This window comes from Rhinolophus sinicus, linkage group LG01 (assembly GCF_036562045.2).
Source record: "Rhinolophus sinicus isolate RSC01 linkage group LG01, ASM3656204v1, whole genome shotgun sequence".
Taxonomy (NCBI): Eukaryota; Metazoa; Chordata; class Mammalia; order Chiroptera; family Rhinolophidae; genus Rhinolophus; species Rhinolophus sinicus.
The window spans coordinates 187,515,125-187,538,545 of record NC_133751.1 but is presented as its reverse complement, the minus strand read 5'-3'; the positions used below and the strand labels follow the sequence as shown (position 1 = coordinate 187,538,545).

Sequence of the window (23,421 nt, the reverse complement as noted above, 5' to 3'; positions counted from 1 at the left end):
AGTTGTATATTTTATGTATGAGCGATGTATTATATGTCATGTATGCCTCAATAAAACTGCCCAACACACACACACACACACACACACACACACACACACAATTCCTCTCTTAAACTATGTCAGAAAAGATTATTCAATTAAGCAGCAATGATGTAGAAAGATTTGTTGATAGGTCTAAGTCTGCCTTGAGTAAAAATTTACAGTTTAGTATGAGGGCCTCCCTAAGGCTGCAAGATGTAGGAGAAAAAATACTTGAACTGGGAGATTTTGTTTTGCCGTTTTAAAACTAGTCATCACAGTTACTGGCAAGTCACTTTCTCAAGCATATGTTAGAGAGGATAACTTTCACAGATATACTCCCTTGCTTATACAACAATCACATATTCAGTGCCATCTCAACCCACCTCACAAATGCTCTTGCCATAACATATTGCATCCCATAATAAGTAAAGTTGGAAGCTAATGAGAAGATACACAGAATTTCGATGTTCCTCTTGGAAATTCTTAACACATCATGAAAACTGCTTACAATTGTGTTTCACATGCCTCAACTCACTTTTCAGATACCCATAATAACATTTGAAGTCTTTATAGGCTCTTATCACTCAATATCTGGTATCCCTTCAATAAAATTATGTTATTCAGTATAAATAGTAATGTACTGAATGCTTGTTTTTTTTTTTTTTCAATGTAAAGGAGAACAGAGATGGGAAACTGAAGTGACAGTTGTAAAATGTAGCCCCAAAATTCTTTGGCCCTTCTCCCATCAACAAAAAATAAAGAGCTAGGCTAAAGACTGTTGTTAGTACTTTGATCTACATACCTCATCATAATTAGTCATTAAAACTTGTTTAATATCCTTTCATTTTTTTCCTTACATGTGCTCACTTTACAAATACGAAGGTACACTTATACTACAGCAGAGGCCTGTAAAAACTTATATTTTATTTCTATTTCTTTCTCCCTTTATTACATTTCATATATTCTTCTTTCTCTTTTAACATTTTTATTTGTTTTATAACAAGTATCATTTGTTCTATTTCTTCATGAAGCTCTCATATGGAATTGAAGCCAAAATGTTGATGTATTAGTGGAGCAAAGGGTTGGCTTGAGAAAGGTGTGTTTTATTCCTTACCTTAATTGGAAGGTTAATTTCTATATATTATATCATATAAATCATATATTAATCATATTATAATATTATATAAGACCCGCTCTTATAGTATACTACAATAAAACTGGGTCTTATATTAATTTTTGCTCCAAAAGACGCATTAGAGCTGATTGTCCAGCTAGGTCTTATTTTCGGGGAAACAAGGTAAAAATGCAATGTTGCTATACAAACATGATGACTAATATGGAAGAAGTTGGGGTTAGAGTGGATCATGGTGACTGGATAGGCAGCCAAAGTTGTCTGCCAGTGATCTCTTTCCATCTCCTACAGAAATAGATTCACTTAGGAAGATTGGTGTTGCAATTGTAAGTGTTGACCCAGGCTTCTGTTTATTGCCCCTTGATCTGGGTGTATTTTTCAGCTGCTGCAGGAATGGTATGCAACCATCTGTGTTCAAGCGATGGCTGTTGGGGACCTGGGCCAGACCAGTGCCTATCGTGCCGTCGCTTCAGCAGGGGAAGGATCTGCATAGAGTCCTGTAACCTCTATGATGGGTAAGGCATCTTACATGTAGCCTTTACCTCATGACCTTTGAAGTACTGGTTGGTTCAGGTTTAAAACTGATAAGAAGATTGTAAACTTTCAGTATGTGCATACTGGCTAGATTTTTAAGGACAGCTCTTGTTGCATAAAGAAGACAACACACAGAAGACTTAGGAAAAAATAATGTCATGTTAAATAATAAGTCCAGATACATATTGACTATTCTGCACATTTAAAATATCATGCATCAAAATAGAGAATTCGTAAGAAATTATACCAATTTATCTTAAGGAAAATTGAAAATACATTCTTATTTTCCTTATGAAGGAGATTGTCATAAGCAATCTTTCCTTTTATGTGTCCTTATAATCTTTTCTGTCATATTTGCCTTTTAATTTTCATCTGCAGTTACTGCATACCTTTTTTTTTTTTTTTTTCCATTTAGGTTGCATGCTTATTTTATTGTGTATTAGGAATGGCATACATTTCTATCCCTGATTACTGCTATGGAAAATCTACCTTCACAGTTTCTAGTTGAATAGGTTTTTCTAAATGTTCTGCCACTTTCAAAAGATAACCTAAGTAATATTTTTAAATCAAATGTGTTAAATTATTTCTAATGCTATAATAATCACATTGCCAACAATAAAACTTAGTATATACATTGTTGCATGGAATTTCACATACTCATAAAATCACTTTATCATAACATGCCATTTCATGCATCACAGTTGTCCTTCATTAGTGTGATAATACATTTTTTAGTACTGTCCCTGAATCAATTTTTTATATTGCTCACAAAAATTGTTTTCAACAGTTTTGTAAAAGTATAGTTTTGAATTTCTTTGTTTCTTCTTCTGCCTCATGAGTAGTCCCATTTTAAGAACTGTTTTCACTATCCCAGATAACATTGTATACTTGCATTTTGTAACAGAAGGTTAAAAATTTCTGGATCGTAATGATATTGGTATGTCTCTTCTTTGAAAGATGACCAACAGAAATTCTGTCCATGAAATTTAGGGGAGGAAAGATTAAAATTAGAATATTGAATATAAAAACAATTTTAAGTAAGAACTTAATAGTTTCTCAGGAAAATTTCAGCTTGTAATTTTGTAAGGTACAATCGGTGCATAAGTTTGATAATGGATAGCAAATTATGTGCTGTTTGTCTCATCAAAATGTATTCATGCTTATTTATTATTATGGAAGGATATTTTCTGTCCATAAGCAAATACAAAAAAAAACAAAAAAAAAAACACAAAAGTCAGATCAAAATACACTTGTTTGTGTGTTGAAATTGACACCTCTTCAATGAAACTAGTAGACTTTAATTCCAGTAAGTGAATTCCATTAAAAGTTTACTGAATATACATGTGCAGTTCTAAAGAATAATGGAGTCTAGAAATCATGTTATCTTACAATATCATCATACAATCAGTGAGAACTGGTGAAATTGATTTTTTGCCATAGTTCTCAATAGTTACAAGTCTTAACATTGTAGAGCTCAGACAACACTAGAACTTAGGGTATCTTATTCATCCTTTTTTTTCCTTTCCAGATGCCATTGTTTTTCTTTAATATTTCAGTTTTAAACTTATCAGAAATACGAAGCTGATAAATGCGTAGATGAATATACCATCCTCTGTCTCAATTCTGCAAAACAGTAAAAACTAACCAAAGGAAAATTACCGGTTTCCTAAATAAACAACACTGATTACCAGACTGTTTTGGAAAGCTTAACATTTTCCCTGTCATTAAATCAAATGTATTAAACAAATGTAAAGTCTTTCATGAGCTTTGCAATAGTAATGAGTCCCTAGGAAATCATGCTCACAGGGGTACTTTGAAAAAATTATAAATGAAAGTATCTTGTAAGAGTTTCATATAATTCTTCCCTGCCCAATGATAGATTTCCCCACCTCCAAACTTGTGTTATTAGCTATTTCTTCCACCATTGCCTGGTGGTTAAGACAACCATGGAGGAAGAATTAATTCAAATTCAAATTTCATCACTTCCTAGTTGAAATGTCCAACCTAATTATTGTAAACTCGGGTTTCTTATATGAAAATAGGAATAGTAATGGTGTCAACTTCATAAAATAGTTCTGTTTATCAAAGAATAAATTAGAAAATAAATTCTTGTTAGAGTTCCTACCATTAAAAGTTAGTATTTGCTTTATGTGTCTATTAATCTGAGCTGATTAAATGGGTAGGTAGAACAGTCCACCTTAGAAACTGCCAAAAAAAAAAAAAATACAGTATGATAGTTACCCAAATCAGGGCCCCTATTGATAAACACATAAAAGAGCTTGATTATCATAGGAAAAGAAATCCTAAACAGAGGACATTGTAAAGAGGTCAAAGACAATCCATCAATTTCTGGCTGTTAACACTCAAATTCAGGTCATTTGAGTCATTATATTTTGTCAACTCAACTACAATGCATACACAATCAAAATGAGAGGGAAGGCTAATTGCAATGGAATCTTTTTTTTTTTTTTTTTCCGTATGTGACACTGTGATTAAACACTTCTGAAACTTTAAGAACAACACAGAAATGTCATAAAGAGTGACAGCCTAAGCTCTCTGTAGGCATTTTTAGATTTAATAATCACAATCTCTCATTGAAACACTATTTTCCCCTTTTAGAGAGGATACTTAGAAAGCTGAAGCTTAGAGAAGATAAGGGATTTAAGGCCGAGAAATATTAGTATTGTTTCTGGGATTTAAATTTGAGAAGGACTTGACTTTAAATCATTTGCTTTTGATCACAGCATTGGCTAAGGTAGCACACACACGACAAATCTGTGAGAAATGTATAGCAGAAAAAAAAAACAACAGGCAATGAAAAGCTCTGTACGCAAAGCTCATAGACTGTGATTTGTTAGGTCAGATGCAAGTGAAAGGGGATTTGTGGCAAAAATCACAGTAGAATCACTAGGGGACAAGAAAGAAGAAGAGCAATGATGGAGGCAGTGACAATAAAGAGCAGAATAGGAACTGCAAGGAGGATATGTTCTGAGAACAGAAAAAAAGAGAGCCAGAGCCCTATAAATGGAAGTCTAGTCCACAGAAAAAAAGACAACTAGCTTGTTTCTGATTTTTTTTTTTTTTTTAAATCTCATGTTCACACTTTACCTTAAATATGTGTCGGGGAAAGGAGGTTTTAGAGAAGAGAAAGAAAAGCATGACATATGTTTTGGTATCATAAAAATGTTCACCTTCATTTAGTACCATAACCTGTTAGTCATCCAAGAAAACTGTTTTCAGAGCTATTTGCTGAAAATCACAGGCTTTGCCCTAATTGTCATTTAATTCCATTGTATAGGTAATGCTTCTGATTCTCTTTATAATTTAGTACTCCCCCAACTCCAATGCTAGGTCATTTTTACCTTTATGTTTTGAAGATTTCTTCTGTTGAGTAGTTTATATCACTCATGTTGATGAAACATGCAAAAGAAACTCTGTTTTTATCTAACTGAGATTTTAAACTTAATATTTATAAAAAGTTTAATCCATAGCAAACAAACACCCCACTTTAAAATTGTAAAAACCATGTAACTAAATATTTGCATCCATACCTAACTAAACCATTGATTTATTCTATTCATTTTGAAAACCTAAAGTTAATTATTTTGCCTTGAATTAGATGTAGTCTTAATCTAACTAACTGAAAATAGAGCCCATCCTTTGGATTTCTATCATATACCAAGGCTTGACAGTAACCAAATGAGATAGTTCACTATGGGGGAAAAAAAAAGAAGAAAGAAGAAAAGACTAGTTGAGGAGGAAAAAATTTGAATTGATTCCTAATTAATCCATAATTGCCACATTTGCAGTGCTATTAGTTTGCAATGGCATCTTGTAATACAAGGACGCAAAAGACTAAAGTAGCTATAAACATTTAGTCAAGATTTTTTTAAAGACTCATAACTGAAATTATAAATTACCTTTACCTAGTACCTCATTCTCTCATACATTAGTGAGAATGCAGTAGTTTAAACATATTGTGGATGACTGATACCCAGTTATTGAAATTAACATTTTAGAGTAGATATTGATTAGAAAACTTATACAATGATAACATTTAATATTCACATAGCCACAAAATGTAAAGTTGTGGGAAGTAATGACTATCATCCCAGATTTTAATTAGAAAGTTTTAGAATGTTACCATCAAACTACTAATTCATACAAAATAGGATTACTTTAACAGGAATTTAAATTGAAAAAGATGTGATATTAGATCAATCATCTAAGAAAATAAAATCTACCGTAAAAACATATTTTCACTAATTCTCCAAGGAAGATAGTTTAAAAGAAAAAAATAAATCAAAGCAGTTTTTGAAGTTTCACCAAAAATAAATGGAAGAGTCTTGGGATTTGAAGGACAAGGGTGGGGAGCATTCATGTGACTTAGCAACAAGAAACATTCTTTCAGAGTTTAAAAATTAAAGCTTCTGTCAAGAGTAAACTTTTATATAGAGACCGTCAGGGACAGCCCTACTTAAAAAGTTAAATTTGGTTCTGCTGTGTCATCAGAAGAGTGATACTTTTTTTTTTTTTTTTTTTTTTTTTGAGGCGGCTACAATATCTCTCACAAGAGAGAGGTTTACTGAATGAGTCTATCATTGAACCCAACGGAGAACAAGGAGAGCCATCTGGCTGCAGTTTATCTTTTCTCCTAATGGAGAACTTATTCCTTAATGCACAGGGAAATGATTCTGATACTCCTGGCACATAGAGAAACAAACTCCAGAATTTACTCTGCCAATAGGACTTTTAGCAGATGTTACTTCATTTGTTAAGTTGACAGCTTGTTTGCTTATACCACCTCATGCAGCTGATGTTTTCACAGTGAATTTCGGGAGTTTGCGAATGGCTCCATCTGTGTGGAGTGTGACCCCCAGTGTGAGAAGATGGAAGATGGCATCCTCACATGCCATGGACCGGTAAGCCTGAAGACATCTGTGGTTGTGTTGGCCTATTTAGTTTCATGTCTGAATGTTATGTCATTGATTTATTGTTTATCCATCCATGCAATAGGTATTTGTAGCATTCTATAGAAATCATGTCTGATATTCTACCCTCAAGAGGTTTAAGATTAGTAATGTAGATACACTATTTAAAAATTCAATGTATTAAATATTTATGTTCCAGATAATGTATTTAAAAAAAAAAAGATATGGAATTGTCCCTGAAGATTGCACAGTGTTAAAAAGAAAAGAGAGATAGACAAGTAATTAAATTGAAGCCAAATAATTGATAAAATCTAAATATGTATAAATTGTTATCGGAACACAGTTGAGGGAGAAACTAAATCTGTCTTTGGGATGGAAAGTGGGGCATTAAGGAAGGCCATAGAGAAGTGATGTTTGAGCTATGTTTTCAAGAAGAATCTGGATTGCAGAAATATGCAAAGATATGTAAATGTGAATGTGAATATTCTTTTTGAGGTAAACTATAATACATTAAATCTGTGTTTAATTATTTAATTATTATGGCATTGCAAAAGGCAGTTGAAAGAGGGGGAAGACAAACACAAACTAAAACCTAAAGCAGTGTGATAAACACTATGGCAGAGAGAAAAACTGAGCTAAGGAGAGGATATGGGAAAGTCTTCATGAATAAGTTGACATTTTTTAGTTTAAAGGTAGCCTTCCAGAGAAAATGATAATTAGGTTTCAGACCTCCCTTTTGGTTCCCACCATTCAAGTTTTTTCTTAATAATGAGGTCAGTATGAATTTGTCATTCCAAAGTGTCATATCCATCCTTCTTTAGACAAATTTCCAGTTTGTGTATTGAGTCACCTCTCAGTAGATAATTTTGGGATCGACATTTGGGTATAGCCAAGAGCTCAACATCGCTCCATAAGAATTTATTTTAAAATTAAATAGTATTAATTTTTCTACCAGAATGCTTATACGAGTACAGCACTTAATTAGCTTAGAAAAAAATGCATATATCACTGAGTCCTCCAAACTTCCACTAGGCCCCAATGAGCCGTACTGGAACTTCATCTAAAGAAGGATGTGGAAAACTTGGACAGTTCAGAGAACTACCACAAGGATGAATAAACTTGGCAAACCAGACCTTTGAGAAAAAAAAAGTGGTGTGACTTGGCCTGAAGAACCAAAGTCTAAAAGACAATTTAATATGTAATAATCTCCAAGTAAGTATGCAAAGGGTATATGCAGCCATTTGCTCTCTCCAGTAAGTAGAGTAGTGGAAAATGCAATTAATCTGCAGCATGAGAAATGTGGATTCTGTAAAGACTATCATGAAACACAGGGAAATAAAATTCCATAATGGGTTATTAAAACAAATTGAGCTATCAACATGACTTCTTTAAAAACTAACATATTTAGGTACCTTCTTGCCCATAGTCATAGAATAATAAAGTCTCTTTCAGAGAGACTGAGACTTTGAAAATGTACAATTAGAGTAATCTAAATTTTGGCCATCTTCTCTGAATGTGGAACACTGCAAGAGCAGTCCGTGCTTTCTATTCATCATAGAAATGTCTCCTATGGTATAAAATTATACTAGTGAATAACTATTTTATTAGTTTCTTTTAATTTATGTGCTTTGCAGCTGATTTGTTCATTCTTCTGTTACTCAAAAGAGTTGAGACCACTTATAAAACACACATTAAAAAAAAAACTCCCAAAAGTTAATATCTTTTCAATTATCAAAATTATTTCATAACTAAGAAAGAGTCAAATATTGGTTTTTAATGAAATCATCCTGATTCTCTAATGACAGTATTGTTGGACCATATATTTAAAATCAATACCCAGGGATAAAATTGAGAATTAATATGTCTAGAAAATAGAGACAGCAATACCCAGGCCTAAAATTGTGATTTAATGTGTCTAGAGATTAAAGAAGGCAAAAGTAGAGAAAGCTTAGTAGAGCTAAATCAGGCATCTGTGAAAGATTAGAGACAGAATCAAGGAAACCTGCGTGATCACTTGATCAGGAAGCCTTGAAATGCTAAGCAGGTAAGAACATCATGTCTCTTATATTATGGTGCCTGAAACACTGGTAGGACTGATCTCACACGGTAGCCTAAACTTTGCTCTCACTAGGATGTTGTTTGTTTTTCAGCCATTAAATTTTCTGTTAGATTTTCTCCCCTTTTCTGGGTCCACATTTTGATTAGCACAACTAGAGAGACAGAGGAGATTTTGTGTGCCATGCAATAGGCATATATCATTTAGGAGTCCAATGGGTTCTAGAAACTTCTCCATAAAACTGACACTGTGACAGAGTAAGAAGTCATAAAGCTAGTTGGAATTCCCACACCCAGTCTGATGATTTAGTCTGTATAAATCATATTTTCCTGATCTGTCTATAATAGTAATAATATAATAATAATAATAATTATTATTTATTTATTTATTTATTTATATTTGCCAACCGCTGTGACATCTGATGCATACGGTCAGTTTCCCCATATAAAATATAAAGAAACTGAACCTATAATGATTAGAAAGTTACACCAAAAGGTCAACAATCAGTAAAATGTGGACCAGACACTCAACTATAGAAGTTTTGAATCTAAATTTCACACACTTTTCATCACTTTTTTTATTCCAGGCAATAATGTCTGTAGTGTAATAAGGATAAAATGTTTTCTGGATAGGACAGCTGTATGTAAAATGGGATGGTATTATCCTATTTAAATGTGACACAAATCCAGGATACTCTTGAGAGGGATAGGTTTGAAATAAAACAAGCCTTCGGTTTTATATCCTTGTCTGTTGCACTTGCTCTTCTATTTTATTTTATTTATTTTATTATTACAAATTTATCTTTTCTGCCTCACTTTCACTGCTCCTATACAGTCCTATTGAGAAGGATAAGGGGGGGGGGTGGAGGGGGGGATAGGAGAAGAAAGAAAATTAGAGAAATAAGACAAAGTTGAAAGAGATTAAAATATAAGCCCGAGAGACAGGCATGAGACGAGATGGGGGGAAGGAACTTTTTTTAAAAAATATGTTTTCATAAAAGCTAAAGTAGATGTTAAAGCAATGTTAACAAAGGTTGTGATGCCATAACAAGTAGTACCCATTTGCAGTAGCTTAGAGGGAAAATTTGTAAATCTTTTTCATGCAAAATGCACTGTAGTTGTGGAAAAGGTTCTAGACAGTCCTGTTCCCTGCGATGGTCTAGCATTCCTGGATACTTTGCGTTTATGGCACCTCCACATCATCACGGCAGCAGGGAAAGAGAACGCCAGAGAGTTTAGCACTGGCAGTCTCTTAAATCACTTCCATTTACTTTCATTGTTCAAAGCAAGATCTGCCTAACCTCTGGTGAGGGGAGACTTTCAACATTCCACCTGGCTGGAAGTGGAAGCGAATCGGATACTGGTGAATAGTAGCTTTGTCTTTTACTGTAGCTACCAGGGAAAATTATCAGTTGTCACTGAGGGGAAAAAATGTAATGTTTCTATCAGGATATAGCCTAGCTTTTAGTTTTCTGTCTAAATTATTGAGTCCAGGAGCAGCTTAAAATCAGTGATAAGGAAGAGTATTACCTTTACCTGTGTTTTCTATTATTGAATTTATCACTTCATTCACTGAAACTAGGTTCTTAAAAGCTTTGGGAATATCATAATAAAAGAATAAGTAACACACAGACACACACACCTGTTTCTTTAAATCTCTTTATTATTGAAATAAAATGGAGAAACAGCACATTTCATTTCTTTTGAGATTTCCCAGGGCTTTTTTTTCAGTCACGTCAGCTTTGGATATTAAGTTTTGCATCATGATAATACAAATAGTTAAAAAGATGCTTAAAAAACAAGGAAACACAAAAATAATTGACCTTATTAAAGTGTATTGGAGATTAAATAAGAATCTAATTTTAATTTCATCATTTTTATGTCTTCTGATTTTACCTGGACATTATTTTACATTGCAATAATTTTATAGGAAAAACAATTTCTAATTGCAACTATAGCTGCCTAACATACTCGTAGTATGTTTTATTCTTGTGTTTTGCAAGAAGACATCAGCATGTCTCTCGTTTTGTACAGTAAGTCATGCCGCTGAGCATACTTGCACAGTAAGTGATTTTGTATAATAGAAGGCCTTACGTGCCTAAGCACCCATGAGCAGGTGTTAAAATTGGAAGCATGTAAAGTATTCTCTTCTGGTAGGAAATAAGAAGTTGCCAATAGCTAACTCTTCAGTTTGTATAGGGATTAGGTTTCATAGGATAATTTTTTTTAAGCTCCGTCTCACATCAAAATAGTGAAATAGACAGGTGCTTGATTGAACCTGAACAGTCTCAAGGTTCCCAGAAACCTCTTCCTGATTACCTTTACTTCTTTATGCCACTATTCTTCATTAGCAACATCTATATTTAAATTTTAAAATGTTAATCTCTTGATTTCCTGATGCCTTATGTTACCAACTTGCAATTTCTGCCTGCTTTCGGATTAACATTATGGAGAGATGCTATGCAATACCATGAATGGACTGATTACCACGTTCCTTGCATAATACGTTGTTCTGTATAAAGTTTGCTTGCTCTTGGCTCCCAGGTTTATATTGTTCATAATTATAAACCTAATAAAATGAACCATCTCCCTCTATACTCACCATATCTCATTTATCTATATTGTGTTAAATGTGAACTATCATAATAATTCACTCATGTGGACATCGACAGATTTAGGGGTGAAAAGGGTCCAGGAAAGAAGTTCCAGGAAGGTGGCCAAAGGGAAGAGGGATGTTAAGACAATATGGTACTCAAAAAGAACTAAAAGTAAACTTAAAGTAGGTAATATAATTACTCAAAAGAGTGAATACGTGAAAATATGGGCATCTTTTAAGAAAAATAACATTTTTAATCAATGTTCTCAAAATCATCTGTGGATATCCTACTTACTTCTCGTATGTTTACTATCCCCTGCACTTTTTTTTTTGGAAAATTTTTAGATGTTTAATATAGTTTTAAATTTTGACTTTTGTTACATTTAGATATTTTAATATATTTAACACATATTATTGCTCATTAACATTCTACACATTGGAACCTTATTGTACATTTACCAACATAAATATATGAAATGAGCTAGTTCTATTTAAATTTATCATGCTCATATTTGTATTATCTTCATTCTTATATATGTTTTCCATTAAATTTTCTTTTGTATATGTTTGCTTTATTATTATGGAGTTTTGAATATTTGCTCATTGGAATGTGTCTTTATATGGCTCTCAATATTGTTTTAAGATTTAATAAAATTCCTAAAAAATAGGCATGATATGGTTTTTAGCATTATCACAAGCTGATTTGAGAGTAACCTAGAAATTAACCTTTATTTGCCTAAACCGCCTAATTCGTGATAATTCAACCATATTAACTTTCAAAGTGTATTGTTCAAATAGTCATTGTACAACCAAAGGTGAGTTAATATCTCACTTTTATATGAAATTCAGTGTTACCAAATTGCTATCATTCCCTTCTCCTCATTAACTATTTAGGAAGAAATCTCTCATATTTCCAGTAATTGTGATGAAAGGTCCCTAGGGAAAATATGTTGGCACCAAATATTGCACTTTCATACCACCAGGAATAAGTGACAGAAAAGATACTAATGTCCTTCTGGAAGAGTCGTTGAAAAATGCTGCTGATCAGAAAGCTACAATAGCTCCATCCCAGTTTGCATGACTGAAAATGTTCTCTAGTTCCCTAGAGGAATAGTGTCCACCCACTGAAGTCATTAACTAAACCACTGGAATATGTTTCAGAAGAAATGGCACCATTTTTCTTTCTCTCTTTTGTTTTTCATACTTCAGGGACCTGACAACTGCACAAAGTGCTCCCATTTTAAGGATGGCCCAAATTGTGTGGAGAAATGTCCAGATGGCTTACAAGGGGCGAACAGTTTCATTTTCAAGTACGCTGATCAGGATCGGGAGTGCCACCCATGCCATTCGAACTGCACACAAGGGTAAGCTTTCCGGGCAAGGACTCAGTCTCGTATGTATTGCTAATCAAAAAGGATATGGATGTATTTTTATCCCAGACACAGTCTACAAAATCTGTAATGTTATCATGCAAAATTATATTCATCTTTATATTTAATATGTTGATTTTAAGAGAAACCCTTTCTAAGAGAATGGCGTAAGGAATCAAATGTATACCCTTGGAAATATTTCCATTTAACATTTAACTATAACTATTATACTGATGCCTTCATAGAGCTGATGTCAGGTATACTTTGTATGGAGTGTAAAAAATTCCTCCAAATGTATTGCAGATTGAAGTTATCAGAGAAAGCAAGACAGTAATCACACTTTTGAGATGTGTGCTTCACAAATCTTTAACAGAGGTTTTCTGTTTCTGTTTCTTTGTTGTTACCACCAGCTTCAAGTAAGGTTATTTCTCTTCATTAAATACTGCCTTGGATGACTCCTTCAACAAAACATAAGCAGAAGTAGTGGTAGCAGAAAACAGAAGGGAGCCCAGTGATGTGTGTTTTAATAAAATTCTGAGTGCTTTCTGTGAAAGTAATTTTATTGCAGGTTAACGTGTAATTGAGAATTTCTTTGTTCGACATAGGCCAATTCAAAGATGGGCACACATTTTTCCATTTTTTCAAAACGGTGCCTTGTAAAATGAATAAAAGTTATATTTATTATCTTTGATGTAGGACAATTCAAAGATGGGAGCACAGTTTTCCATTTTTTTTTCAAAAGGATGCCTTGTAAAATGAATAAAAGTTAGATTTGTTATCTCTGATAACAGCTGAATAACAGACGTATTACAGAAAGATGAAAAACACTGAGCTATAAAGGAAATAATGTCACTCATCTAACAAATGCCAGTAACTATTTCTTAAAAAGACAAAAATCTATATCAGTGAGGTCGTTCCTTTTTCTTTCCTCCAAGGTCAATAAAGTTAGAATTGAGAACAGTTCGAATACTCTATCCTCCTTCTATCCTCATAAAACCTCTTCTCCATTGTGACTGACTATGAGCCTGTGCGCGCGCGCGCGCACACACACACACACACACACACACACGCACACAAAAATACACACGTTTGTTTTTGAGAATCATCTTGGGTACTTTATATCTGGCAGGAAAATATGAGATTCCATAAAGAGATTTTCTGCCAGATTAAGGGCTACGTGTTAGGGGATATTGAAGAAGTTAAGCAAACCACATCAGTTTGCAGTTGCTGCTACAATTTCTTACAGGTCAAGAGATCAGCTTAAGTCACTCAAAAAGCCACAGGATGTGAAGTGGCACATCCTCAATAAGTAAAGTCATATTCTGCCATTCAAATTCCAGTTCAGCTTGGAAGAGCTAATGCCAACTCCTGGCTCTGCACATAAGCACATAGGATGAGGCCACTGAAAGAGTCACATAGATACTGTGCTTCAATGAAACTAGAAGGAATAAACTGCTCCCCTTGCGAGTTTTTTAGCACACGCAGGTTAAGAGTATTTCATGAAGAAACTGGTACCACTGGAGCAGAAGAGTCAGCAGCAGAAAGAGAAAACGTTCCCTGCTAAAATAATCATCCACAAGAGGGTTTTATTGTTTTGCAGCTAAAATTAAACCAGTAAATTATTCAATATAATGTTGATGTCAACAGCTGTTGCCATTCAAAATGAGGCCTTTTGCTGTTTTTGCAAATCTAATTACAATGGAGCCATTAGGGAAATGAAAGTGAGATCAGAGTCATAGTCTGGATGTGTGGCTGGTGTGTCTTCCCTTCAGCCCATTTAAATCATGATTATATAATAAAAGAAAACATGTATATTGTGGGGGGGGGGAGGGATGGGGGGAGTAGTAGTACTGACAATGAAGAGATCAATTTACCATAGCTACTAAAGTTGGCTGTTGGCCACAAGGGAGTATGCAGGGAACAAATCTGACCAGATCATTCGGGAACTCCAAGTAAATAGAAAGATGTTTTTAAATTCACTGCTACAGAATGATGGTGAGACAGAATTTGACTGTTGTCCTCCCTGGCACCTTCCAAGAAAAACAGATTCCGTAATGACTGACATAGATCTGAAGGTGTTTTTGTTGTTGTTGTTTATTTGTTGTTTATTTGTTTTTGTTTTTTTTTATTTATCTATTTAGCTTACTGCTGTCCTTTGTCTAACGGTCTCCATATCATCCAGATTCATTCACTTCATGAAAGTTCTGCGGTCCCAGCCTCACCACAGGATTTAGGAATTCCAAGTTGCCCAAATCCCCCTCTGAACTTGACTGCCTTAAGTACGGCACTGTGCTTTGAGATCCTTTACTGAAGCAGTGGGATGCTTTGTGCAGCCAGTCCCTTCTTTTCAAGTTGAGCCTGGAGGATTGAATCTTTCCCTAGAAAGATCACAGAGGCAGTGGGGATGATGGGACAAGTGACTGCTTTTATTCCTAAACCCATGTAATTACTGACCTATTAGTAAGTGTGAGCTTACCAGGCGAGCTCCAATTTGGAAAACACCTTTTTTGCTATATGCCAATTTTATGTCAGCTGGGTAACACAAGAAGCAATTTCATGGAAATAGTCTTGCAAATCCCCTTTTTAGTTATAAAGAAGGAAAGTTCTTATTTTCAATAGTTTAATGATTTTTCCGAAAATAAAATTATCTGTGTGATACCTTAAAAACACTTTTACTACTCTAAGTTATATGTGTGTATATGTGTATATCTATATCTATATCTATATCTATATCTATATCTATATATACACACACACATATATATGTATAGTTTTGTTTTTAATTACCCATTTAGCATCTATCAGGAGAGTCTCAGTAATAGTCCTAGAGGGGAAAAAAAATCTGTTGTCTTGACTAAAGGACTTTTATTTTAGCAAACTTTTCTCACTGAACACACACTGTGCATCAGATATAGTGATAGATAAGTCCAGATATAGGCAAGACACACTCCTTGTCCATATTTTGAAATGATAAGCAAGAATTTAAGACTTAGGAATGATTTTCATGTTTCAAAATCAGCAAGATAGAAATTTTTAAAGATGACTTGTAAGCTAAATTTAATATGTAATTAAATGGCCATAAGAGCAAGGATTACTGTTTCCTTACTAATATCACTTGAGTCCGTAATAAATGTCAATTAAATTTTGGTTTTTAGACATGAACTAGGATATTTATTTTTCATAAGTTATCTTTAAAAAACTTTATTAAATGTTCTTGCTAATATTGTGATCAAGATTTCATGTTATTAAATTTCCTTTATGCCTTAATCTTTCTTATCAATCCTTTTTATATTTTTAAATTTACATAATGAAAGAGTTACCATTGATGGAGAGAAGGGAAGAAGGGGTGATTGTGGAGTTATTGTCTATACTTTTTAATTGACATTTTTAAATATTTCTCCGTTTTTATTTCAAAATTTGAAGGAGATTTTGTCAAAATATCTCAACTGTGTTAGCTATATAGGTACAATCAAGGTGCTCATAAATCAGTAAATACTGTCAAATGACAAACATCTCAATATTTTAAATTCCAGATATTTTTGTAATATGTTATATTGACATAGTTTCTCTTTATAATCTATAAATTTTTTACATTCAAACACTACTTTTGTTGTAAGTTGTATTATTTCATATCCTTATTCAATCTCTTATTTGTGATTTGACTCTTCAAAAGTTTAATATTTCCATTATTCTGTGATCTTGCTGAATCAATATAAATTGCATACATTAATTAGTTGCTTATATAAATGAAGTACAAAAAGTTGAAATATAATATGCATCTTTAATTACACATTGATTTGTATTTAGAAATCACTTCAGTGATGCCCTCATTCTTTGTCTTCCATTTTTTTTCTATCCTCAGCTTATAAATAAATTTAAATCTCAAATACCCTACACAATCCTCTCAACACACTTTCTTATCCACACATCTGCCCCCTTAGTATCTCCCTTTCTTTTTCCCTTGCCTCCATTATTATCTTTAATTTTTTTTCTCAATTTACAACAACCTAAATTTTAGTGACAATGACAGCAAAAATATTCTCAATGGTTTTTATTTTACTAGACCTCTCTTTGTATTTGACACTGATGATCACCCCATTTCCTGAAGTTTTCTGATTGGGCTTTAATACTGCTGTAATTAATTGATTATGTTTAGTTACATTTCCCAATGCTTCTGACATATAAGTTCATCTTATGTTATTTATTGGTTTAGTTATTAGAGTTCCTTGGGTTTCAGTCTCAGTTACTGCTTTTCTCACTTTGAACGTTCTTCTTCAGCCATCTTATCTACTTATATGATTTCAGCTTTCTCCTGTATGCTATTTCAAAACTGATTATTATACTTGTACCTTCCTCCCACCCCTATCCTCAAGCCACAAACTCATCTTTCCAGCTGCTGAGGAACATTTCTTACCAGATTGTAGGAAAACCACCCTAAACTCAAGATGCACAAAACTAAAGCTATCAACCCCTTCTGCCCCAACATACACACAAGGAAAAGTGTTCCTCCTCTTGCATTCTCTTACTAATGGTTCCACTATTCCCAGAGTTAGAAATATGAGTCATTCTTAACTCTTCTGATCTTTCTCTTTCATCATCAAATCAGCCATCAACTTCTCTCTCTCTCTCTCTCTCTCTCTCTCTCTCTCTCTCTCTCTCTCTCTCTTTTCTTATACCTTCCAGGTTATTTCTTAAATCTGTCCCTTTCCTCTATCCTAGGTACCATTTTCTTTCCTCTTTTTTCTTCCTTTTTTTTTTCTTTAGTCCATCACCGCTTGCATAGACTAAAACAGTCTGTGTGTCAAAGAAGTCTACCTGGCTCCTCTCTGACCAGCCCCCACACAACAAAGATCTATTTAAAACACAAATCCAACAATTTCACTACATCTTTAAAATCCTTTGATGGTTTACCATTAAATTTGTTTGTTCCAAATAGACTTCAAATTCTGGATTCTGTCTCATGCTCTCATGCTCTACCTTCCTCTCTCTGTCCCTATTGCCTCATCTGTCTCCTTCATTAAATCGTGAGCTCATTAAGGGTAGGGCATGTCTAATTCAACTTTTTTCTCCCTCCAGCTCCTAAAATAGTAGGAACATTTAGTAGGCATGCAACACAGTGTTTTTCAATTTTAATGAATAAATGAAGATTTTCGTTATTCACACTTTCTTCTCAAATTTAATTTCATTTTCAAATATTCTTATAGTCCAAATGTTATTATAAAGACATAGATTACAAAATAACCATGGCATTCAGATTTTCACTTGAAAATTAATACACTATAAGTTTTACAAAATGACGATACTGTATTAAAATAACAAACAGCATTTTGAGGAATATATAATAGAACCTAGAAAAAATAATCTTCTTCAGAATAGAATAAAAAGAAAACTATATAAGACAATTTGGAAACTTTCTAGTAGTTAATTTTCCATTTTTAGACACTGTTTTGATTATGTATTATCATATCAATATAAAACTATGTGCTCTAGTTATTTGCTTATTTTTTAAAAGACTTTTTGTGCAATGTGTTTCTCATATATCTGCACATTAAATTTTTCTGGGCCTCTCCAAACCAATCTACAAAACAAAAACAAATTAATTTTCCATCTAGTATCAAAGTTATAACAGATACTTTTGAAGCAGGGAAATAATGACATTATTATGCATAGGTATATTTGTTCACCAGTGTTTAGTTATCTAAAGATACAATGGACACTCTGGCCTTATACATGCCCCTTTTTCTTCTTCATTGTATAGTGATTTTAGCTTCAACTTCTTTTCCATTTTAGAAATTAGAGTTTGGAAAAAAATATTTTTATTACCAGCAGAATTAGACAGTTCTATAAATCATAGCTGTAGGAGGACTCTTGATAACACACTGGAGTCTTTGATGGGAGAAAAGAGAAAAAAAAAACAATTCAAGTTCATTGGAAAATGAAGGAAATAATATTGCTATAATATTCCAAAGTGAAATTCTGGGGACTGTACATCAGAATTTTGTGTGTTTATATAGTTTCACTTAAATGTTAATCTCAGAGGAGTTTTTCGTTATCTGGGTCTCCATTTATTCATTTCATTGAAAAAAAGGATTTATTTGTTATTGTTTGAGTTAAATATGGCAGTTTAAAAACCTGTCTGTGTTTTCCTGTTATGGCCCTGCTATTTTAAAAGGCATTGTCAAGATAAACAGCAGTATGGTAAAACCAGTTAATTTGCTTTTTAAATGAATTCATGTTTAAAGATAAGTATTTTCTACAGACAGTCACAACCAAGAAAGTGAATAATATTATTATGTAAAGTATCCATGAGAATAGCACTAAAACATGTTAACTCACTTTCTGCCAAAATCAATCTTTAGTGAGTATTAAGCATCAGATTATTATATTATATTGAATAGCTCATGTTTCCGTTTTTATTGATTTTGTTTTTCACTTAAACTTAAGAGCTTTTAGAAGAAGCCATGTACATAAAACCGGTTATGGCCATTGAAATATCACATTATTTATCAAGACATATAATCATGAATGATGCAAATGAATTGAAAGTATTAGAAATGACTTATATGTGTAAGTTATGCACAGAAACTGAGTAAAATTTCCTTTTCTATGAATATGCTTCTTTGTATTTTACTTGGGTCGTATTTGCAATTCATTTTGTGTACCCATCCAACAATAATCTTCTCACTAGCTTTAAATTCATGGTGTTCTAAAATTGTCTAATACCTATAATTAAAAATTTGACAGAATTGGTATTTTTCTTATTGATTTTTTAATGACTAATTTTTTTGTTGTATTTTTTAAATTTGGATATTCTGCAGGTGCATAGGCTCAAGTATTGAAGACTGCATCGGCCTGATGGATAGGTACTTGGTGTGCTTGCTTCCCATGTTCTTTTTCGAGGCTCCATGTGTGGGCACTGGTGCATGTGTGTGCATGTCACTGTGAATGGAGAGTGATGTTTTCTGTTCTGTAATTGCCTGCAGGTGTAGCGGTCCCACTAGTCATGACTGCATTTACTACCCTTGGACGGGCCATTCCACTTTACCACAACATGCTAGGTAACATCTACCATGTTTCCATTTTGTCACTCAATTCCTTTCCCAATTATCATGGATGAAAAGTACTAACCAGTTGGGTGAAATTTATAATATGTTAAATTAGGAAGTTATGAAGAGGCATATGACACTTTTCAAGACACATTTCTTACCTCTTCTTCCTTCATTGATTATGACTTTAGAATCCAAATTAGTAATAACATTATTTTTAGTTTTATACAACTTAAACAAAATTAATTAATTTTTAATTACTAATCTAGAACTTCAATAGAATATTTTCATTTTTAATTCTGTACATGATTGCAAAAATATATACTTTTAAGAGAGGAATTTGCAAAAGTTGATGTATTTTTGTAATATATTTGTTATTTAATTTGATTCAGTTTCTGATTTTATATTATTTTGAACTGGTTGGTATATACTCTAAATATCAGAGTTAGTATAGACTAAAGGCAACATAGAAAATATTTTGTGCAGGTAAACATACAAGTTGGAATTTAAGAGCAGAATATATCACTCATGTTCATGCAAATACCTATGCGTGAATGTTTGTTGTGGCTTTATTCAAAATCACCACACAACTGGAAACTACTCAAACATTCAACTGTGGTATATCCACACATCATAACATTACTCAGTAATAGACAGGAAGAAACTGCTGACACACAAAACATGACTGGATCTCAAATACATTATGCTAAATTAAAGAAGCTACACTTAAATGAATACATACTGTGTGATTCCATTTATATGGCATCTGGAAAAGGCACAAAATAGGGACAGAAAATTGATCAGTGTTGCCAAGGGCTTGGGGGTGGGGGGGAAGGCCATGAGGGATAAGGTTGACTGCATAAAGGACTGAGCAATTTGGGGGAATAACGGAACTATTCTGTATCTTGATAGTGGTGATGGTTACACAAATGTATGTGCTTGTCAAAAATTTCCGTTCATTAGATTTAAAAGGATGAATTTTACTGTCTATAAATAATACCTCAATGAATTTGACTTTCAAAACTTATATTTAAGAAAATGGTAACTTTGCAATGTTATGTAGTAATTTTGTTAGCTTTCTTTATGAAACAAGTCAATTGTAATTGTTGGAAGAGAGAGAGTAGTGCTAAATTACAATTAGCAAAATGAGAGTTTTGGATGAAGTATTGCCTTTTCATGAAAACCACTGTATTGCAATATAACATATATAGTGTAACAGTACGTAAAACATAACTGTAAAGATCAGTGAATTTCTCCAAGTGAAACAGTCCGTAACCATGTCAGATCAAGAACAGAATAGTACCAGAAGCAGAACCCTTCTGTGTCCCATTTCAAGCGTAACTGTTGTCCTGAATGCCAGCACTATAGATTGGTTTGCCTATTTTTGCACTTTATGTAAATTATATAAAGTAAATAATTGTACCCTTTGAATCTGGCTTCTTTTGCCAAATACTGTATTTACGAAATTCATCTATGTCATTAAATTTAGTCATAGTTTTTAGATTTATATGGTATTTTACCTTTAAGTGTTTCTAAAACAACCTAATAAGTGATATGTCATAATGTAATGTTATTTTTAATGAAGTAAATAGAGAAATTAGATTCTAAAAAGAAAGAATGTGGTAGATTTAAGTGGTACTTAACAGTGGTACTTTGGCATTTGGGCAATATCAAGAGTAGTTAGTACACTTGTTCAGAGCAAGGCCAAAACTATGAAAAAAAAATCAACAAGAGGAGGAGATAGAGAGAGAAGACAGAGAAAGAGAGAAAGAACTCTCCCCACCCCTATCCCCAAAGTGAAGTTTTATAAGACAGGGTACATTTTAGATTGTTCCTATATTCATGAAATAATTTTTCCTCTTTGAGATTTTAATGAGTCAATGTACTGTCACTTTGAAGGGTGCTTTTACATTTGCTTCAATGATTTTTTAAAAATAATTGTTCCAGCCAACTAGTGAAAGGCAATATAGTATAGTGGTTAAGTGTGCTATCTTGGGAATCAGATTTTCTGAATTCAAAGCTCGTCTCTGCCAGTTTTTAGATGTATAACTTTGGGTGAGTTCCTTGAATTAGCTGAGCCTCACTTTTTTATGTATAAAATAGGAATATTAATATAATTCATAAATTGTAAAGATTGAATGAGTCCATTGAACAGTGTCTGGCTCAAGTAAATCACTGAATATGTTATTTATTTCTCTATATATCAAGGATTTTAAACATTGGGGATGGGAAAAATACCTCCCAGGGGGAGGAAGGAAGTCTCTTGACATCACCTAGGGAACGATGATGTGTATTTCTACCTCTTTTGATGGGTCCTTTGAAGGAAGGGAGGACATTGCTTTCTTTTCCTTGAGATTCACTGTCATAATGAGGGTACTATGGCAGCGGGTCACAAGCAGAGGCATATATAGACAGAGAAAAAGGTAAAACCATAGTGATCAATTAATTGTGATTCAATGCCATAATTGAGGTGATACAACTTAAAAATTATAGTATATTGTCAACATATGAAACATGCAAACCTGTACAGAATTTTTATGAGTTTAAGCCAAATTGATGACATACCAAGAAGCAGGACCTCAAATGTTTTGGAAAATGACAGTTTTGCAGTTGCCTTTATACATTTGGAATTAAGGAGGAAACATAAGGAAGACTACATGAAGGAGGAAAACGGCAAGTGCAGGCTAGTTAACAAGATTGTATGTTCTCTTGAGGGTGTTTAAGCCTTTGAGGGGTCTGAAAAAGAGGTTTACTCTGGCCTTTCAAAGTGGTGCTAGCCTAAATGACAACAACAATGGACAGGGCTTGTGTAAGGTAAAGATAAACCTTTTATAGGCATGGGACATGATTACCCACCATGACCTGCCCAGTTAGGAATTTATGATCAGATCACCCTGTGAGGTTACTTTTGGTCAGACTTATTACAGAGCCCTTTTTCATCCACACTATCTTATTATAAATTTAGTATTTCCAATATTTAAACAAAGATGATTTGGGAATTCCTAATCCTGTTATTTGCCTAGGTTCCCAGGCTATTAGCTATAGTCTCAGATTAATGCACTTAATTCAGAGTAGCTTTGTCATAAATAGTTAACCATGTCCAGTAACAGAGTATAGATGGTACAGTTCAATCTATCGATCCTATAAAAAATTGCCTGTAGACCTTTGCATAGGTAAACAGCAGAGGTTCTTGAATGTGAAAACCTGGTTTCAGGTATTGGTTCTGTCATGTTTATTACCTATAAAATTAGATGAGAACAATAATTTTTTTAAATCAGAATTTTTATGCTTCATAAGATCAGTGTGAGAAGTAAATCAGAAAATGCACAAGAGCCATTAGCTAGTATAAGAACATTGGTGGTAGCAAGTTTCTAGCTGAAATATTGGCAAAAGAATCTTTTGGATGATCTCATAAGGTTATTTTCTATTACTATTTTATATATCAGTATGAAATTAATCCAATAGTTTAGTTACTACAGAATTGACATACCAAAATTTCTCAAGTTTTAAGCACTTTAATTTTCTATGGTACTTTTAAATTTAATGATTTCAAAAATTGGTAGTAGGTAGCTAGTTGATCCTTTTAGAAAACGGAATATATTTAATACCTGTTTCAAACTTAAATTTAAAGCAATGTGACTGTTCTTTGATTGTATTGACTTTTCAGAATTAATTGGCCTGTCATAGGGTATTTATAAGGCAGTTTGGAATTTACATGAAAGATTTCTCTTGGACA

General features: G+C 33.3%; 1 protein-coding gene across 7 annotated transcripts in view; it reads left to right on the top strand.

Annotated features, from left to right (window-relative positions):
* Positions 1–23,421, top strand: part of ERBB4 (erb-b2 receptor tyrosine kinase 4) — a 1,035,063-nt gene that overhangs the window by 773,098 nt on the left and 238,544 nt on the right. For 2 of the 7 annotated variants that reach the window (XM_074312694.1, XM_074312709.1), the window contains exons 13-17: positions 1,536–1,668; positions 6,516–6,609; positions 12,479–12,633; positions 19,458–19,502; positions 19,623–19,697. In XM_074312694.1, coding sequence (XP_074168795.1) covers positions 1,536–1,668; positions 6,516–6,609; positions 12,479–12,633; positions 19,458–19,502; positions 19,623–19,697 — 502 coding nt within the window. The remainder of the gene's footprint in view (positions 1–1,535; positions 1,669–6,515; positions 6,610–12,478; positions 12,634–19,457; positions 19,503–19,622; positions 19,698–23,421) is intronic. The other 5 variants (XM_019727015.2, XM_019727017.2, XM_019727016.2 and 2 more) reach the window with 3 other exon arrangements.